This window comes from Parasteatoda tepidariorum, chromosome 10 (genome assembly GCF_982258835.1).
Source record: "Parasteatoda tepidariorum strain Cologne lab strain chromosome 10, Ptep-v5.0, whole genome shotgun sequence".
Lineage (NCBI taxonomy): Eukaryota > Metazoa > Arthropoda > Arachnida > Araneae > Theridiidae > Parasteatoda > Parasteatoda tepidariorum.
The window spans coordinates 34,687,412-34,705,091 of NC_141764.1; the positions used below are offsets into that span (position 1 = coordinate 34,687,412).

At 29.6% G+C, this 17,680-nt stretch overlaps 1 protein-coding gene across 1 annotated transcript; it reads right to left on the reverse strand.

Annotated features, from left to right (window-relative positions):
- Nucleotides 1–940: 940 nt before the first annotated feature.
- On the reverse strand, nucleotides 941–4,471 carry LOC147802491 (uncharacterized). Its single transcript, XM_087153623.1, has 2 exons — nucleotides 4,331–4,471; nucleotides 941–1,422 (listed from the first exon to the last, which is right to left on the reverse strand). The coding sequence occupies exon 2, from the start codon at nucleotides 1,420–1,422 to the stop codon at nucleotides 1,060–1,062; it is 363 nt and encodes a 120-aa protein (XP_087009749.1). The 5' UTR covers nucleotides 4,331–4,471; the 3' UTR covers nucleotides 941–1,059.
- Between the last annotated feature and the right edge of the window lie 13,209 nt (nucleotides 4,472–17,680).

Below are 17,680 nucleotides of genomic sequence, written 5' to 3' on the forward strand. Positions count from 1 at the left end.
ATGGTTAATGCAGGCAACATCTATCATCTTTTAAATTCTACACATTGCAACATCTGAAATTCTCACTCCATCCTAATCATACATGTTTCTCGTCTGCCTTTTTTTGTTTGATTTTAAATTTGTTTTCTTTGATTGATTAAGCTTTTTCCCGTATACCTATTGATCAATTCCATTTTTTCGTGTTGTAACTTGTTGTTAGAACAAGCAGAAAATGGCTAAGTTAAATGTTGATTTTCTTTTAATTCCTTATATTTTCCTTCCCTGAAAAAGGTTCTTTGTTATAGAGTATGTTTAACCATAGTATGATTGTTTATGTGACCTCTTTTATGCTCTTTTTACATTAGTTTAGGCTTATTTGTAAAATATTTTTCTTAATTTCGACTGGCTTATACAAAAGAATAAATATTGCTATGGAAATTTCATATTATATAAATTTATTTGTTATATAAATTTTATCATATTTTGACTATACACATTGAAACAACTCTATATCTTAAAAGTTTTAGAAATTCTACCGAAACTTGGTTTTCTAATGTGAACAAATTATAAATTTCTTTTTAAATTGTCATGCAAAACTTAAATAATGAATCTCCCTTAATTCTCGCTCCCGTGAAAATGACGGGGTGAGGTTTTGCCCTCTATTTCTTGCTCCCGTGATATTTCCGGAATGGAGTGTTCAATAGTAACGCGCCAATAGGAATCAAACTAATTAATTTCTTTTGCCCGGGAAACATTTTAATTCTAATTTTGTTTCTCATTTTACACATCAGATGGCAGTACCAGGATATTTTTAAGGTAATTGTAGATAGTTTATTTTTGACTAGATGTCAGCACTAATCAAATACATGTATAATTTTCAGGGATAAAAAAATAGGCACTTTTATTACCGTTTTCTTGAAAATTAATCGATCGTTAAGGGGCTAAATAATGGGAAAAAAGGTACGCTTTATAAAAATTTTATTTCTCTGTAAATAATTTTCAAAAATAATGCATATTTCAAAGAAATAAAAAAGTTATAATTAAATTGCTTGCAGTCATATGTGAAAATTGTAGCACATGTTAGCCGAATACTCCTCTAATTAAATTAAAAGGACCAGTGATAGGAAAAAAGATTGCTGAAAATATGTAACCAAAAATTGTCTGCAGAAAGCCCCCATCATCTTCTTCTGCTTGCGTTGTGGTTTCTGTTTCTGCGGTTGTCACTTCTTCTGGAGCAGATGTTGTCACTTCCTCTGGAGCAGATGTTGTCACTTCTTCTGGAGCAGTTGTTGTCATTTCCATTGGACTTGGGGTCGCAGCTTCAGTTGAAACGCTCCCACCTTCTGTTGCAATTTCGGCTGCAGTCACAGCTTCTGTGGATTGTGAATATAATTGATGCACACATCCCATTAAGACAACCAAAATAATTGTGAAACGTAACATCTAAAAAAGAGAAAATAATTTCAGTTCATAATGGTCATAATTTGAGTTTTCAGTCGTATGCAATAAAAACTTGTCTGAAGCAAATGCTTTATTTAATATTATTTACGGGTGTTGATAAAAAAAAAAACTCAGATGACATGAAAAGTAAATTGAAGGAAAACAGAAAGATTTAAGTAATGGTTTGCAGCAATCTGTTTAAGTAGAGAAAATTTTTTCAACCAAATTTCTAAATTTCATTAATAGATGAATTCATTAACATGCATTAATATTCATCACATTCAAAAGTTCGCTAACAGTCTGCCGTGCTGAAGGGTAAAGTTCGTTATAAAACAATGTTTAGCTACATGCCAGACCGTTTCCATTGTTGTTGTATGTATGGTTAGTTTAAAAACAATGTTTTATAGTTTTTATCAGCTAACAGTGCCATTTATTGACGAACTTAGACTACAGAAGAAAAACTTAGTTTCTTATGCAGATAACAACAAATCGTACAGTGCGCAAAAATAAATAAATAAATAATTTGCTTTCCAATGCGGTGAACCGGGTTCGAATCCCAGTCGATACGAATTCCGCATCCCGCTTGCGCTGACCACAGCGCTGACGTGAAATATCCATGGTAGACGGATCATGGGTAAGAGTCCCCTTGCGGTCAGGCTAACCATGGGAGGTTCTCGTGGTCTTCCTCTCCATGTAATGCAAATGCGGGTTTGCTCTATCAAAAAGTCCTCCACGAAGACAAATTTCTCCCAATACTCGATCCAGGAGTTTCCTTGTCTTCTGGATTGGGTTCAAAATTACAAGGCTGCGGGGTTGAACATAGTAGTCACAAACCTAAAAATTGGGTCGGCTGTTCAACGACGGTTGTGAAATATAAAGTATTAGCTTGTAAGCATGATAGTGTATTTAAACTGAGTTATACCCTTCGAAAGATAAACTAAAGAAACGGAATTCTTTTAGATCAAATCTTCTTGACATATTGCTACTTAAAATAAGATTACGTAAATAAAATTTTTCTCTTCTGATTCATTCTGATTTTGAAAATCTTTGGCTGTTTTTGAGATACCTTATATACTTAAATATGGCCTTTAGCTTTAAAAACCAGATTAATTAAATTCTAAGAATTATTTATGTATTTGTTTCAATTACATTATTCTTTAAAGTAGGTTTTAAAGCTTTTTATTAGAATTCATAGGGAAGGTTTCTTAACTCATTTTTAAAAAAAAATAAATCTAATTTTTTTTTAAATAATCTCTCGTAGTGTTAGTTGATTTTATATTTCGTTTTTTGACGAAATTTTTATCATTTCTTTAATAATGCTAAAAAACAGAGCTTATATTTCCAATTATTCATTTAAAAATATTTAGTAATTTCAGTATGGGTCAGCTAAAAATAAAATCTTTGCTGTTGCTCGTATATATACTAAAATATGAACAGAACTTAGATAGTTGCTTTAGTTATTTAGATGCATAAACTTTTATACTTACAAAATATAAATGATTATTATTAACATTTATATGATTTAAAATTCAAACATCAGTCATATTGCACTATCAGCAAAAAAAAAATTTAATGCGCTTTGTTTTTTATTTGTTGATCTCTTCCTGATATGCAATCTGAAAAATGTTAGATGCAATAACTATGCCCTATTTACCAAGTAATGATGTGATAACTGTACACAAAATTTTTATAAAACATTGTAGTAAATCTAAACGATTTCAATATATTTTTATCATAAAAATATTTTTTAAATGTCTAATATTTTAAAACAATATATTAATTTCTTATTAAATAAGATATTTATTTTAATTAAAACATTTTTAAACAGTTTACTATGATCTCCTTTCTCTAAAGATTTTTAATCAATTAAATGCTGTGCATGTTAATAATATATTATGTAATTTAGATAGTTAAGGATACATTGTCAAAAAAAGTTTATAGAAAGTTTGTAATACTTCTGAACTTGCTGTGCTTCTGAGAACTTATTGTTCTAGAAATAATTTTAAGCAACAGCTGGGATGCTAGTTTAAGACAATGAAACTGTTTCCATGATCAACGAAATTATAAGAGTTTAAAGAATGTGGAAATATTCCCACGTGTCAAGTTCGGTAAACGAAGTGGAATGTTGATTGATTTTAGCTTAAGAAAGCTGAAACTTCTGATTGGAATTTTAAGTAGATAGGGTGATGAAAGATCTTTAAGAATACTTAAATGCATAATAATTTTTAACAACTGGTTTAGTAACTAGCACATTTACAAGTAATGATTCCAAGAAAAACATCATTGGGATATTAACCCTATCGAAAGATTTTATAGCATGAATTTGAACAAATACAATTTCCTGGATTGAAAATATACTAAAAAACTGCCCGAGAACATTTAAATATGTGAGTTTAAAAATCTAATATCTATCTAAAAATATCATTAAAACTTCTCATTTAAGTTGGAATCAGATTCGATTGCGTTGGCGACATAAATATTTGTTTGGCGGATCAGTGAACCCTCATAAGGGCGCCGCTTCCCGACTCCTAGTGCAAGTAACTTTATTTTGGCAGCTGTTTTTTTAATACTTGGTACTTCCTCACGCAAACATATAGGCATCGCATATCTTTTCTAAGTGCCATTGAGACTTTGCGTTTGTTTTAATCTATTTTATTCATTTGATATAGAATAAACAGTCTTTTAAACTGAACACAATTTCTTTGACTTCGAAAAAATACCTGAAGTGACACAAAATAAATGACACATTTGAATTCAACAAATCAGGATAAATTGAAAATGTTTGATTCGATTTAGAGATTTTCATGTTTTCACCCGTGAATTTCTTTGTGATGATATACATTTTATGCGGTATTTCTAATGTAATAGGTATTATAGAAATGAAATAGTTAAAATAAAAATATTTACTTACCTTTGAATTTTTTACCAAAAGACAATAAAAGAGGCTACATGAAACTAAATGATTTGATATCAAAGTTTCTGGAGAGTTAAGCTTTTAAACTGCTTTTATCGCTTATGTCATTCTGAAAAATTTAGGAAAGGAAGATGGCAGCGGGATGAAAATTAAGAAATTTAAACAAGCTCAAGTTGTTTTAATGTAAATGAGCAGGTAATTTAAACATAATCGATTAATATTTGCATTGTCACAAATTTGAAATTTTTGCTGCTTGTACTTTTAAATTGCAACAAAAAGGATGATTTTCAATCATTAGATAAGTTGTTATTGTCGGGAAAACAACAACAATTCATAAAAGAAACTGAGATAAAAGTTGAAGATAAAGCAAAATATTTGCTATTTAATTTAACTCGATAATTTTGTGACACAGAAAGCAATTCTACCATATAGTATGGTAATAACATTTTTGATTAAAAAACAAACTAATTCTGCTTCATAAAACCAAAATATATGATATTTAAAGCAGGCATTTGGTTATTTTTCATTCATATGGTAACGATTTGCCGAGAATTATAATTTTCAAAATTTTATATCTTATTTCCACGTATTAAGTGAAAAAACAAAACTTTTTTTCTTCTTAATGGCGGGCACTTGGGGGTTGTCCCATTGGTCACAGAAATGCCAGAACTGCTACTCTCTTCTTGTAACCCAGTGGGCAACTGTGGCGGAGCCACGGCGGTGGAGCAGCGTCGCCCACGTCGCACAACCACAAACCCGTTTATAGGGCGGGTCACATTCACACACAAAGGAGAAAGGACATAGAACACAGAGAGAAAGAAAAATCCATGCCCTGAGCAGGATTCGAAGCCGCGACCGGCGGCTCCGCAGTCAGGCACGCTAACCACTCGGCCATCAGGTCGGCGAGAAAACAAAACTAAAAATTAAATTTAACCTCATAAATGGTTTTTATTTCAAGCTCTAAGACATCATGATAAAATTACTGGTAATTTTGACCATAACATTTTTTCACAGTGTAGGGATTTAGTAAGTAGCATCAGTAATAAGTTATAAGAGAATACAGAAATTTTTAAAGGCATATAAAATTTATTAAAATTTGCTATTAATAAAATTGTACCGAGTACATAATTAAGTTTTGTTTTTATGAGCTTATGTTTCTACATGTCAGTAATCGTACTTTATTTACGTTTCACTAGAGCTGCATGATGGGTTACTGTATATATATATATATATATATATATATATATATATATATATATATATATATATATATATATATATATATATATATATATATATAAATCTCTTGTCACAGTTTTAGTGGGTTTTAGTGGATTTTGATGAAATTTTATATGTATATTCAGTAGGTCTGAGAATAGGTTTGTAACTAATTTTTTTTCCTTTTTTGGGCATATTTAACGTATATTTTAAATATATCTTTATTTAATCGTATTCGGATCCAAACTAGACATAGAAACATAACAATTAAAAAACAATATTCAAGCACGTTGCAATAAGTCATATTGAACTCTAATACTTATGCACGTCCTTAAAAGAAGAGCTTCAAATATATTTGCAAGTATGTGAATAAAGGCAGTGATATAGCAGTATTTCAAGCTGAAAGTGCCAATGTGACTGCTCTTCCAGTGAATAACAACGACGAAATAACGCTGTACCAAATAGGCCGGTACAACAGCGCCAATGAAGCTGTTTGGCGTATCCTTGGATTCGGGAATGAACGGGATCCAACCGTTAGTCATTTTAGCCGTCCATCTTGAAAACGGTCAGAGCGTATATTTCACGAACGAGACAGCGATTGACAGAGCTATAAATCCACCGAAAACTACACTCACCAAATTTTTTGAATTGGGCAATCGCACGGATGCTTTTGGTACCTTTGCACAGACATTACTCTACTCAGAAGTACCACCCTATTTCACACGGGTTCAAAAAAATGGATAACCCGCAAGCAAGGCACACCGGTTGATGCATGTCCCAGTTTATTCAAATCAAACGCCTTGGGGAGAATATTTACAGTCAATCCAAGGCAGACTGAGTGCTTTTATTTTCGACTGTTATTGGTTAATGTCACCGGCTCATTGTCATTTCAAGATATACGTAAAGTCGATGGACATCAGCATCCAACTTATAAAGATGCATGCCTTGCACTCAGCTTGCTGGAAGACGACAACCAGTGGGAATGTATGCTTGCTGAAGCAGTATTAAACTGTACAGCAAAGCAAAATCGTCTACTATTTGCTATAGTATTAACAACATGTTTCCCGGCCCGTATAGAAACGTTATGGGATAATCACAAAGATTCGATGACTGATGATATACGGTAACAACATCGCACACGTTGCAACGATCTAACGATAGCATTCAGCGATGATATGTACAATGAAGCACTGATTGTTGTTGGGGATCTTTGCATTATTATTGCCAACTTGCCACTCAGTCATTCGGTATGCCTTCACCAAATCGAAGTGCATCTGATTTATTAAACACTGACATGAATCGTGAACTTCAATACAACACGATAGAAATAGCAACGATTGTTACTCGCAAAGTTCCACTAATGAATGAGGAACAAAGGAACATTTATGACCGCATTATGCTGGCAGTTTCGGCAGGACAAGGTGGATTTTTTTTCCTGATGCACCAGGTGGAACTGGCAAAACATTTATTATTTCGCTAATTCTCGGTGAAATACGATCAAATAATGGCATCCTGTTGGCCGTTGCATCATCTGGCATTGCGGCAACTTTATTGAACGAACCAACGAATTGAATCTGTAGATGCAACAGTTATTGCCAGGTAACTTGGTGGCATATAAATCCGTTGGTGCAGTTTGCGATCCCATTGAAGCTGCAAATTTTCCAACAGAGTTTTTAAACTCATTGGATTTACCTGGCATATTTTAGTACTCAAAGTTGGATTTCCGGTTATTTTGCTTCGTAATTTAAACCCACCATGGCTGTGCAACGGCAAGCGAATAGTCGTTAAAAAATTAATGAACAACTCTATCGAAGTCATTATTTTAAATGACAAATTCCGGGGTGAAAGTATGTTACTTCCACGAATCTCTATTATACCCACAAATGTGCCAATTCAATTTAAACGCATTCAGTTCCCCTAGATTGGCATTTGCAATGAAAAGGCCAAACAGTGTCTGTTCGTGTCTTAGATTCGAGCAAACCATGTTTTTCACACGAACAATTAATTATACGTGGCATGCTCTCGAGTGGGCAAACCATCCAGTTTATTTATGTTAGCTAAAGATGGAATGACAAAAAATATAGTACATTCCATTGCACTAAGAGATTAATATTGTTGACTAATATTTTCAGAATTCATTGTATATATAATTTATAAAAAAAAGTTGACATAAATTAAAAAAATTATTATTTGGTGTGTTGTTATTTTCACATTTTGCCATCGTTCAAAGCGCTCCATGCCTCTTCCACTCTCATATACCACATACGCACGCACTTATAATAAATAAGATATATTTTCATACTCTAGAAATAATTCATATGGCAAAACAACGTTTGCCGGGTCAGCTAGTATATATATATATATATATATATATATATATATATATATATATATATATATATATATATATATATATATATATATATATATATATATATATATATATATATATATATAACGCATATATATATATATATATATATATATATATATATATATATATATATATATATATATATATATATATATATATATATATGTAACATAAAAAGCTTTTATTAATCTTTTCATGTTAGTTTCTTTGCTATAAAACAACTCCTACTTTATTACTAATTAATTATTCTATTCCAAATTCTTTCTCACACTTTTAAAAGCCACATCCTGTTCTTAAATCTATTTTTGGCTCAACTATGCATATAATTAAGAGCAGGACATATCTCCCTATGCTCTGTGTGGGAAACGTTAGATTTCTTTCATAAACCAATAGTAATCCTTATCACTTCCCTTTTCCCCTCAAATATAACAAGATAGAGGGAAATTCCTTTGCTACTTTCCCTAAGATAAAAACTTAAGCACACAGTTTTTGAGTGGGATTTTGAGCTCCGCCTTTGCTAGAAAATGTCTTAAATATACTATGTGAAGTTAATAAAATATTTTTTGCCTTCCAACTGCTATCTGCGTGGCCTAACATCACTCACCATGACTGCTACCCTTTCAGGCCTTGCAGGATAAATTTTGCAGTTGGTTTGGCACTTTTTTTTTCACTGGTTCCATTAAAAAAAAAAATGCTTTTTTCAAATAAGTAAAAAATATATAAATATAAAAGGAAAGAAGAAAATAATGGAATGAAGTTTTAGGAGATGCCGGCGTTGCTCGTGAAACAGATATCCTGACTAAAAGAATGAGAATTTCGGGACTTTCCTTCATAATGGGTCCAGACATTGCCTCTACGCCGTTGTACCGGAATCGCCGTTAAAGAATTGATGTCTTCGCTGTTTTGGTTTCGTTTTCGCCTACCGTGTGTTACCATCAACAATTAGCTTCTTGCGGATTTACAGCAAGTGCTTGCTGTGTTGCCCTACTTGCTTGCTGCTTGTCGGTCTCATTGAGGATTGATAAAGGTTCAGCATATGATCGAATTGATTTCGTTTTCTGGCGATTTTCTCGAGTGTTCTGTGTTTCCTTGAACGGAAGATGACCAAAAATGTGATCTCAAGTGGTAGCTATGATTCCGCTCGCGTGTGCGCGTGATTCATCAAATATTCGAAGTGATTTATTGGTGATTAATTACAGATGTGATTGGTATTTACTCTCAAAAGTATAAGTTTTTAAACGTGAATACTTTTGAATCATTTACGCTCATATATTGAAATAGGAACATATAATTTTATGTTTATTGTTCCAAATATTTATTCCGGTAATATTATATTTATCTATTAATATTTATATTTTAAAAATAGTTCCATTTATGGATGCCATTATTCAACGGTTTATCATATTATTTGCTTACATTAAATAATGATATTAAATTTTAGTGCTATCACATATTTTTTTTTTCACTTTTAGTTCAGTATGATTATAGTTTTAATTATTATTTAAGGAATCACTTTTTATACTGCATTATATATCACAGTGTATATTATATTGATTGTAGAAGTGAAATTTAAATTTTTATTTTATTATGGTGTTTAAGAAAGCAAAATATGTGCTATTCATAAATTTAAATTTTTTTCCTTCTAAATGTTACATTTAGTTAATGAAATTTATTTTGGTTATTTGAATGCGGAGTGGCAAAAATTACAAATTAAAGATGGTAATCAAAAATAGTGCAACAAATAATTTTGAAAATCAATACAAAATTTTTCAAAATTAGAATTTAAATGAAGTTAGACTCAGAGAAGGTTCAGGCATTTCCATTAACAGATCAAATTTATTAGAGATCCAACAATCAAATCAGTCAAATCCAACATAAAGTGATCAAACCACGAATTGACAATGTATAGTATCCGGATACACTCAAAATACATTCAAAATAAAAAATAATAAAAGTAACAACTACCCGATGGTGACTAAGAAAACTATCTTGTTAAATACTAACACAGGTGGTACTTTAAAAATAAACCCAACAAATATTTTCGAAAAATTATGTGTCCAAAAAGAAGAAAAAAAAAGATAGATGAAAACAAACAAAAAGTAATTTGCAAATTAACCTAACTTGCAATTCAAATTAAAAATAAGGAAAATAGCTAGGTCAGTCAAATTTTAAAAAACTGATTTACCTGATACCATATTGAATTTGAAAGCTTTGTTTTGGATTTCAGTTAATAATGAATTGTGTTAAACGGGTTGTAATGTAAATTCTGAGAAGACTGATCACCTTTTCTGGTAAAAGCAATTTGTTCTCACACATTTTTTTCCTGAAATCCTGGTTAATGTTTGCAATAAAAAAATCGAAAAAGAAAGTAGATAGAAAAGAAAAACAAAAAGAAAGGAAGAAAATAAAAATGTGGGCATAAAAAAAAAGAATAGTAAAAAGAAAAATGTTAACAAAGTGAGTTTAAAGAAAAATAAAACAAAAGATAGACTGAAAATAAAGATTTAAATAGCAAAACTGAAAAAATCTTGAATTTTCAAGTGTTCTTGAGACTGATTGTGATAATGTGGGGCCGCATTGTCAAAATCATGTTGACGGAATTATGCAAATTCAAGATAATGAAAAAAATTTCCAGCTTCAGAAATTTTAAGAAATTTCTCAGATATTTTTGCTAAAAATAAATAGTATATAGAGACAATAAAAGTTGAACCTCAAAGGGTAAAATAACCATCAAATTTACCAGTGTCAATTTTTTTTTGTTTCATGAAAATAAAATTATAAATACCAAATATGACATTAATACACATGGTTCAATGGAACATGTGGTCCCCTTTTTTCTGGAAGATCCGACTTTTCAAATTTTCTTCAAGTTCAATGTTTACCCAAATCTAGTAGGATATGGGGCGATGGTAGTTTTTCTCTGTGGTGAAAACCAAAAAAATAAATACTTATGCATCTTGTTGAATCTAGGATCTTCCAGCACATTATTGTTGAGAATAGGGACTGTTTTCCTCCTTTTGGGGAATACAGCCCCTAATCCAACAAAACAATTTCCCCTAATAACACTGAAGTCTTAAACTTCAGATTAAAGACCAAGTGTCAAACTTTTTATTATCTCATTGAAATAAAAATACTGAAGTCTTAAACTTCAGATTAAAGACCATTGTGTCAAAAAAATTTTTACATTTTATATTGAAAATTTTTTTGATAAAAAGTGTCAATTTGTATTTTTATATCTCATATCACTTGCATTTTCATATTTTTGTATCTTTCTTGTTATTGAATATGAATATTTACATCTTTTAGGAAATTTTTATAGATTTTCTTGTTTTAAGTGAAAAGTTTATTTTAATTGTGTTAGTATGAGGAATAACTTTATTTACTGTGATTATAAAGAAGGACTGAAAAAACTTAATCACAAAAAATTTTTGAAAATGGAGATCTAACACTTCATTTCGATAGTAGCGCTAGTTCAAATTTTTTTTTCTTCCTCTATCACTGTATGAAATTTTTTTTTACATAGTGTGCAAATGTGTTTTTTTTTCATTATAATTCATGTTACTTTATATCTTGTTGATATTACAAATATTAGTATTAAATTTTTTAATTGTGTCATCATAAGGAAAGTTTTGCAAAGGGATAATTTTAAAAATTTTTAGATATTAGTCAAAATTTTTCGGCGAGGAGGATGTAACATAAAAAGCTTTTATTAATCTTTTTATGTTAGTTTCTTTGCTACAAAACAACTCCTACTTTATTACTAATTAATTATTCTATTCCAAATTCTTTCTCACACTTTTAAAAGCCACATCCTGTTCTTAAATCTATTTTTGGCTCAACTATGCATTTAATTAAGAGCAGGACATATCTCCCTATGCTCTGTGTGGGAAACGTTAGATTTCTTTCATAAACCAATAGTAATCCTTATCACTTCCCTTTTCCCCTCAAATATAACAAAATAGAGGGAAATTCCTTTGCTACTTTCCCTAAGATAAAAACTTAAGCACACAGTTTTTGAGTGGGATTTTGAGCTCCGCCTTTCCTAGAAAATGTCTTAAATATGCTATGTGAAGTTAATAAAATATTTTTTGCCTTCCAACTGCTATCTGCGTGGCCTAACATCACTCACCATGACTGCTACCCTTTCATATATATATATATATATATATATATATATATATATATATATATATATATATATATATATATATATATATATATATATATATATATATATATATATATATATATATATATATATATATATATATATATATATATATATATATATATATATACAATAAGTCATCAACTTATTCACTTTTTCATATTAAAGATAAGCGTACAAATCGAGGTAAACGGGGCTCAAGAAGTAATAGAAACTTTCTTAATAGTGACAAATTAATTATAAATTTTCTTTCTAATATGGAAAAAGACTTTAATAAACAATATAGCATTAAACCAATTAAAGATTTTGTCTTCTTCCTTTAGAATTATGAAGTATATAAGTTCTGCAATCTTATTATCAACTTTTCTTTCATTAATTTACATTTCAAAATTCTTTGTTTCGATCTTATAAAAGCCAAAATGAGCAAAATTTCGCCTAATGAAAAGAAAAGTTTAGATAATTTATATTTCATTATTAACTTCAAAATCCTATTTTCGATAAGATCAAATTTCACAATATTTTTGAAAATTTTAAAGCTTTATTTCCATTAAAAGATTTTAACATAATTAAAAGTTTTAAATATAACAAATCTCTTGGTAGAACCATATTTAACTATAATGATGTAAGCAAAAATTTACGGAGTATTAATATATCCGATTATGAATGTCACTGTGAGGAGGATAAATATTTTGATTTTATTGATAAACATCATAAACATATTATTACTGGTAAATTAAATATTATAGAAAACTTGGAACTTAGGAATTTAATGATAAAAGGCACAAAATTTAGGCCCATTTACCATATATCAGTCAATAAAATTCTAAAATACTTTCTTAATGATCTCAATAGTTTTTGTTTAAAGATATCAAATAGATTCTCTTTACCTTTAGGTATGCTAACAGAATGGAAATGGGGATTTTATTATTACTTTAAAAACTTTATTTTCAATAATAAGGATAATTTAAATAAGAATAACAATTCAACAAATTTTTCTAATATTGTTCAATCAATTAAGTAATTTCAAAAAAATTTTGTAATTACTCCCATAGACAAAGCTAACAATAATTATGCTATATTCTGTAAAAAATTGTATGCTGAACTTTTAAATACGGAATTAAAAAATAGTAAAAATTTTGAACTTAGTAATTTCAATAATAATATTGTCATTAAAAAAATTTTAGCTTTTTACAAGAGATTAAAAATTAAAATTAGCAATATACAATTTCCTTACTTAATTATCAGTCCTAAATTTCATAAAATTCCTGTAAAATTTAGAACTATCACATGTGGGTCTAATACTTATTTAACTAAACCTAGCACCATTTTCTCTAATTACTTAAATAAGATTATTAACAATATTACTAAAGAAGGTTTCTCTTGGATTATCAATAATAATCAACCGAATTTAGATTTCATTAAACATAATAAAATTAATTCTATTGCGACTTTTGATTTCCAGGACCTTTTCAATAGCATTCCCCTTTCTAAACTAAAAGATATCCTTTTGAATTATTACTATGATTTTAAAAATATCCTTTGTTGAGATTTTGATTATTGGGAAATTCTGATTAATTTTTGTCTTTTTAGCAATTATCTTTACAATGGAAAGGATATTTTTCTTCAAATTAATGGAATAACACAAGATTCTAATTATTCATCTCTCTCAGCTAACTTACTTTTGCATTATTATGAAAAAAATTATACTCTTAGTATTAAATTTGTTTTTAGATATATTGATGACTTAATTATCTTTAGTTTCCAAGATTTTACTATTTTATTGAGTGATATATACCCTCAGGAATTAATCTTACTTCGTAATCATGATGGTAATATTAATTTCAATTTTTTGGATTTGGGTATTATAAAAGTTGAAAATAACTGCTTTGTTGATTTATGCGATAAAAGAAAGGATTTTAATTTTAATATTAATAAACTAATTACTTGGAATTCTCATGTTTCTATGAACATCTATTTAAATACCACTTTTAAAGAAATGAACAGAATTAAAAGATATGTAGTAATATTTATTTATGCTGAAAACAAATCGATCAACTCTTTCAAACTTTGATAAAAAAACAATGGATACCCAACTAAAGTAGTAAAATTTTACATAAAATCATTGAATTAATCGTATATTTTGTGGATATATTTACAAAACATTTTTTTTTTATTTCTTATAATTTTCCCATGTGCAAATCCATTTCGGGTAAATCCATTGCCAAAATTATTTACTAAATAATTTCTTTGTTAATTTGTATAATTTTTCCATGTGCAAATCCATTTCGGGCAAATCCATGGTTAAAATTATTTAGCAAAAATTCCTTTACTAAATAATTTCCTTTCTTAATCAATACAATTTTTCCATGTGCAAATCCATTTCGGGCAAATTCGTGGGTAAAATGGTTTGCTAAAAATTTCTTTATTAATTTATACAATTTCTCCATGTGCAAATCAATTTCGGTCAAATCCGTGGCTAAAATTATCTACTAAAATTTTTTATTTGTTAATTTTTCCATGTGCAAATCCATTTCGGGCAAATCCGTGCTAAAATTATCTATTAAAAAATTTTTCTTTGATAATTTATATAATTTTTCCATGTGCTAATCCATTTCGTGCAAATCCGTGGCTAAAATTATTTGCAAAACAGGCAATTTATGTTTCTCTTTTCTATTTTAAATTTTTTCTTAAATAAACATCTATTTTCTAAAACTATTTATGGTCAATTTTTAAAATTATCCAGTATAATATTACCTTGCGCACATCCATTTCGGGCCCATACTTGGTAACTAACAAATCAATGCACAGAATAACAAATCACTTCAGCAGTGCAGTAAGAACGACACTTTAAAACCCTCTTGTTACACTCAATTTGCGCTTTTGTTTTCATATTTTGTAATCTGGCAATCTTTCTGCGAAAACATTTTTAAATCATTCTTGAAAAATTTCCGTCCGTGTAAGTTGATCTGATTTCGCTACTCGCTTTATAGTCCAGTTTTATACTGTTTTTTCTTTTTCTTTTCTTTTATTTTATTTTCTGTTTTTACATGCTATTTTTACTTTTTGTGTTCTATTTTACTTGTTGTAATTTTTATAAAAAATATTTTGAGTGCCCCTAACACTATTGTATTAATATATTTTGCTTTGGCTTTATTGATACAATATCAGAAAGCACTCTGTTTTACGGATATAATCGTGTAGGCTGATAAAAAGATTATATATATATATTTTTTATTTTATAAAACTGTTGTTTGTGTTATTTTTTACCGAATTATTTTTTCGGGCTACCGAAGCGGGGGTGCCATCCCCTCCGCAGAGGATCAAAATTGTGATGGCATGTCTTCGGATCATCCTCCGGGATGTTTCCCAGACCGTCGCCAATAGCCCATTGTGCAGCTCTAGTGCGACGTAAATTAACAACAACAACAATATATATATATATATATATATATATATATATATATATATATATATATATATATATATATATATATATATATATATATATATATATATATATATATATATATATATATATATATATATATATATATATATATATATATATATATATATATATATATATGTTTAAGTCTTAATTAAATAAAATTATTTTACAATTGGGTATAATATGAAAAAAACACAGCTACTTCCACTTACTAGGAATAACATTTACCTTTTAGTTTAATTAATAAACTGAGTTTTAAATATGCCTTCTAAATTCATAAACTTCGGTAAAACAACAATATAAATTATTTCCAAAGGAACTAGACTAATACAATTCCAACCTGGCGAGTAGCGACTTATAACAAGACACTTCGTTTGATGCTTTTACTTGTTGCTAGAAATCAGGTTCGCAGAAAATGCTGTTTACTAGTTAAATTTAGTAGGAATAACACGATCTGTGACGTAGGCTATAGTATATACCCAATTCATAATAATTTGTTTCCTTTTCTGTTGCAATTTAATCTTTAAATTATTTGTTCACTTGTTGCGTACTGCATATGAATAAAACCTGAAATTGATGAGACTGCAATTTTTTAATAAACAAATTAAATTTTGAAAGAAAATTTAATAACTTAGGGTAACATAGTGGTCCTATTTTTTTAAGTGGTAATCGTCTGATAGAAAACTGTTACTGAATATTGCAACCAGACAGATCTTCTACTTTATTTTATAATCAACGATGAACAGTTGAACCAATTCTGATCATCAATTTTAAACACCATAACCTTGCAATTTTAAACTCAACCCAGAAAACATTTGAACTCCTGGATCAAGCATTGGGTCTACAAGCCTTCGTGGAGGATTTTGGATGGAGCTAACCCGTATTTACGTTATATGGAGAAAAAACCACGAAAACCTCCCATGGTTAGCCCCAGTTCAAGGGAATTCTAACCCATGATCACTCTATTTCTGAGGATATTTTACAGCAGCAATGTCGTCCGTGCAAGCCGAAGGCAGAATTCGTATCAATCAGCCACCACTGGGGCACCTCATTGGGAGGTAAACACTATAAAGTCTAAAAATAATAATAAAAGTATCTGGTTAATAAAAGCATGAATAAAAGAGACAGAAAAAGTAACGAGATATAAAAAAATAAAAGCACATGATTTTTATGGAACATCTGAGAGTTGTTGATTTACAAAAAAAAGAAAGAACTGTTTCTTAGTAAAGCTTGACTCGTTACAGCTATATTTAATTGGTAGCAGCTCGATATCCGTTCCAGAAATGTTTTAAGTTTCAAGACAAGAGTGTGCGAGAACTATCTTTATGGATTACCTGTATAAAAAGAAAAAAGGTGATCTTTATGCAAATTATTGTAGGAAAAGATATTGCTAAAAATCTGAATCTAAATCTAGGAACGATGAAAAACTGAATAGAAGTAAGCCTTTGAGCCAATTGTATCTAATTCTGAATCGACTGTAAAATTGGTGAATGAGATGTTTAAAATTGATGCCAAAAAATGTGGAACTCGACGGTACTTCGAACTCTTTGAACGCAAAGCGAAGAGATTTGGGGTGAATTTTGATCTTTGGTTTCCGTGTGTTTTACTACTTATTCTTGTTGAAAGGCTCGAAATTTATGACGATGATTAGGATTACTTTAAAAAAATCATGTTATCAATTTTCAGTTAGATCCACAAGATATTCCCTGTATTAAAAATTGCCTGTTAGAAAAATTGGGAAAAATATACTTGAGGGTGCCTCTTGGCGAAATTGGCGACTTATGTTTGGCACTATTCCTGTTAGCGCGGAATACCGTGGTAACAGGGATGGCGGTCAAAATTAAGCGATATTTCAATAAAACATTGGAAAATTTCAGCAAAACATCGGCCGAAACTTTATAAAGTTACAATGAACCCAATCTAAGCAAAATTAATAAACCCAATAAAATGCATTTTGAGTCGAAATTTAGGTGCGCAGAATTATCTAATATCAGTTAGATACTGTCTAAATTTGAATAATCATGAATAGAATCCCCCTCCATCGCCGCATAAATTCGACAAAATACGAATAGAAAATGGCGTCTGTAATACCGGACTAGAGGTGAAATTTTTTTCTTAAATCCCTTTCTATGACTGCCC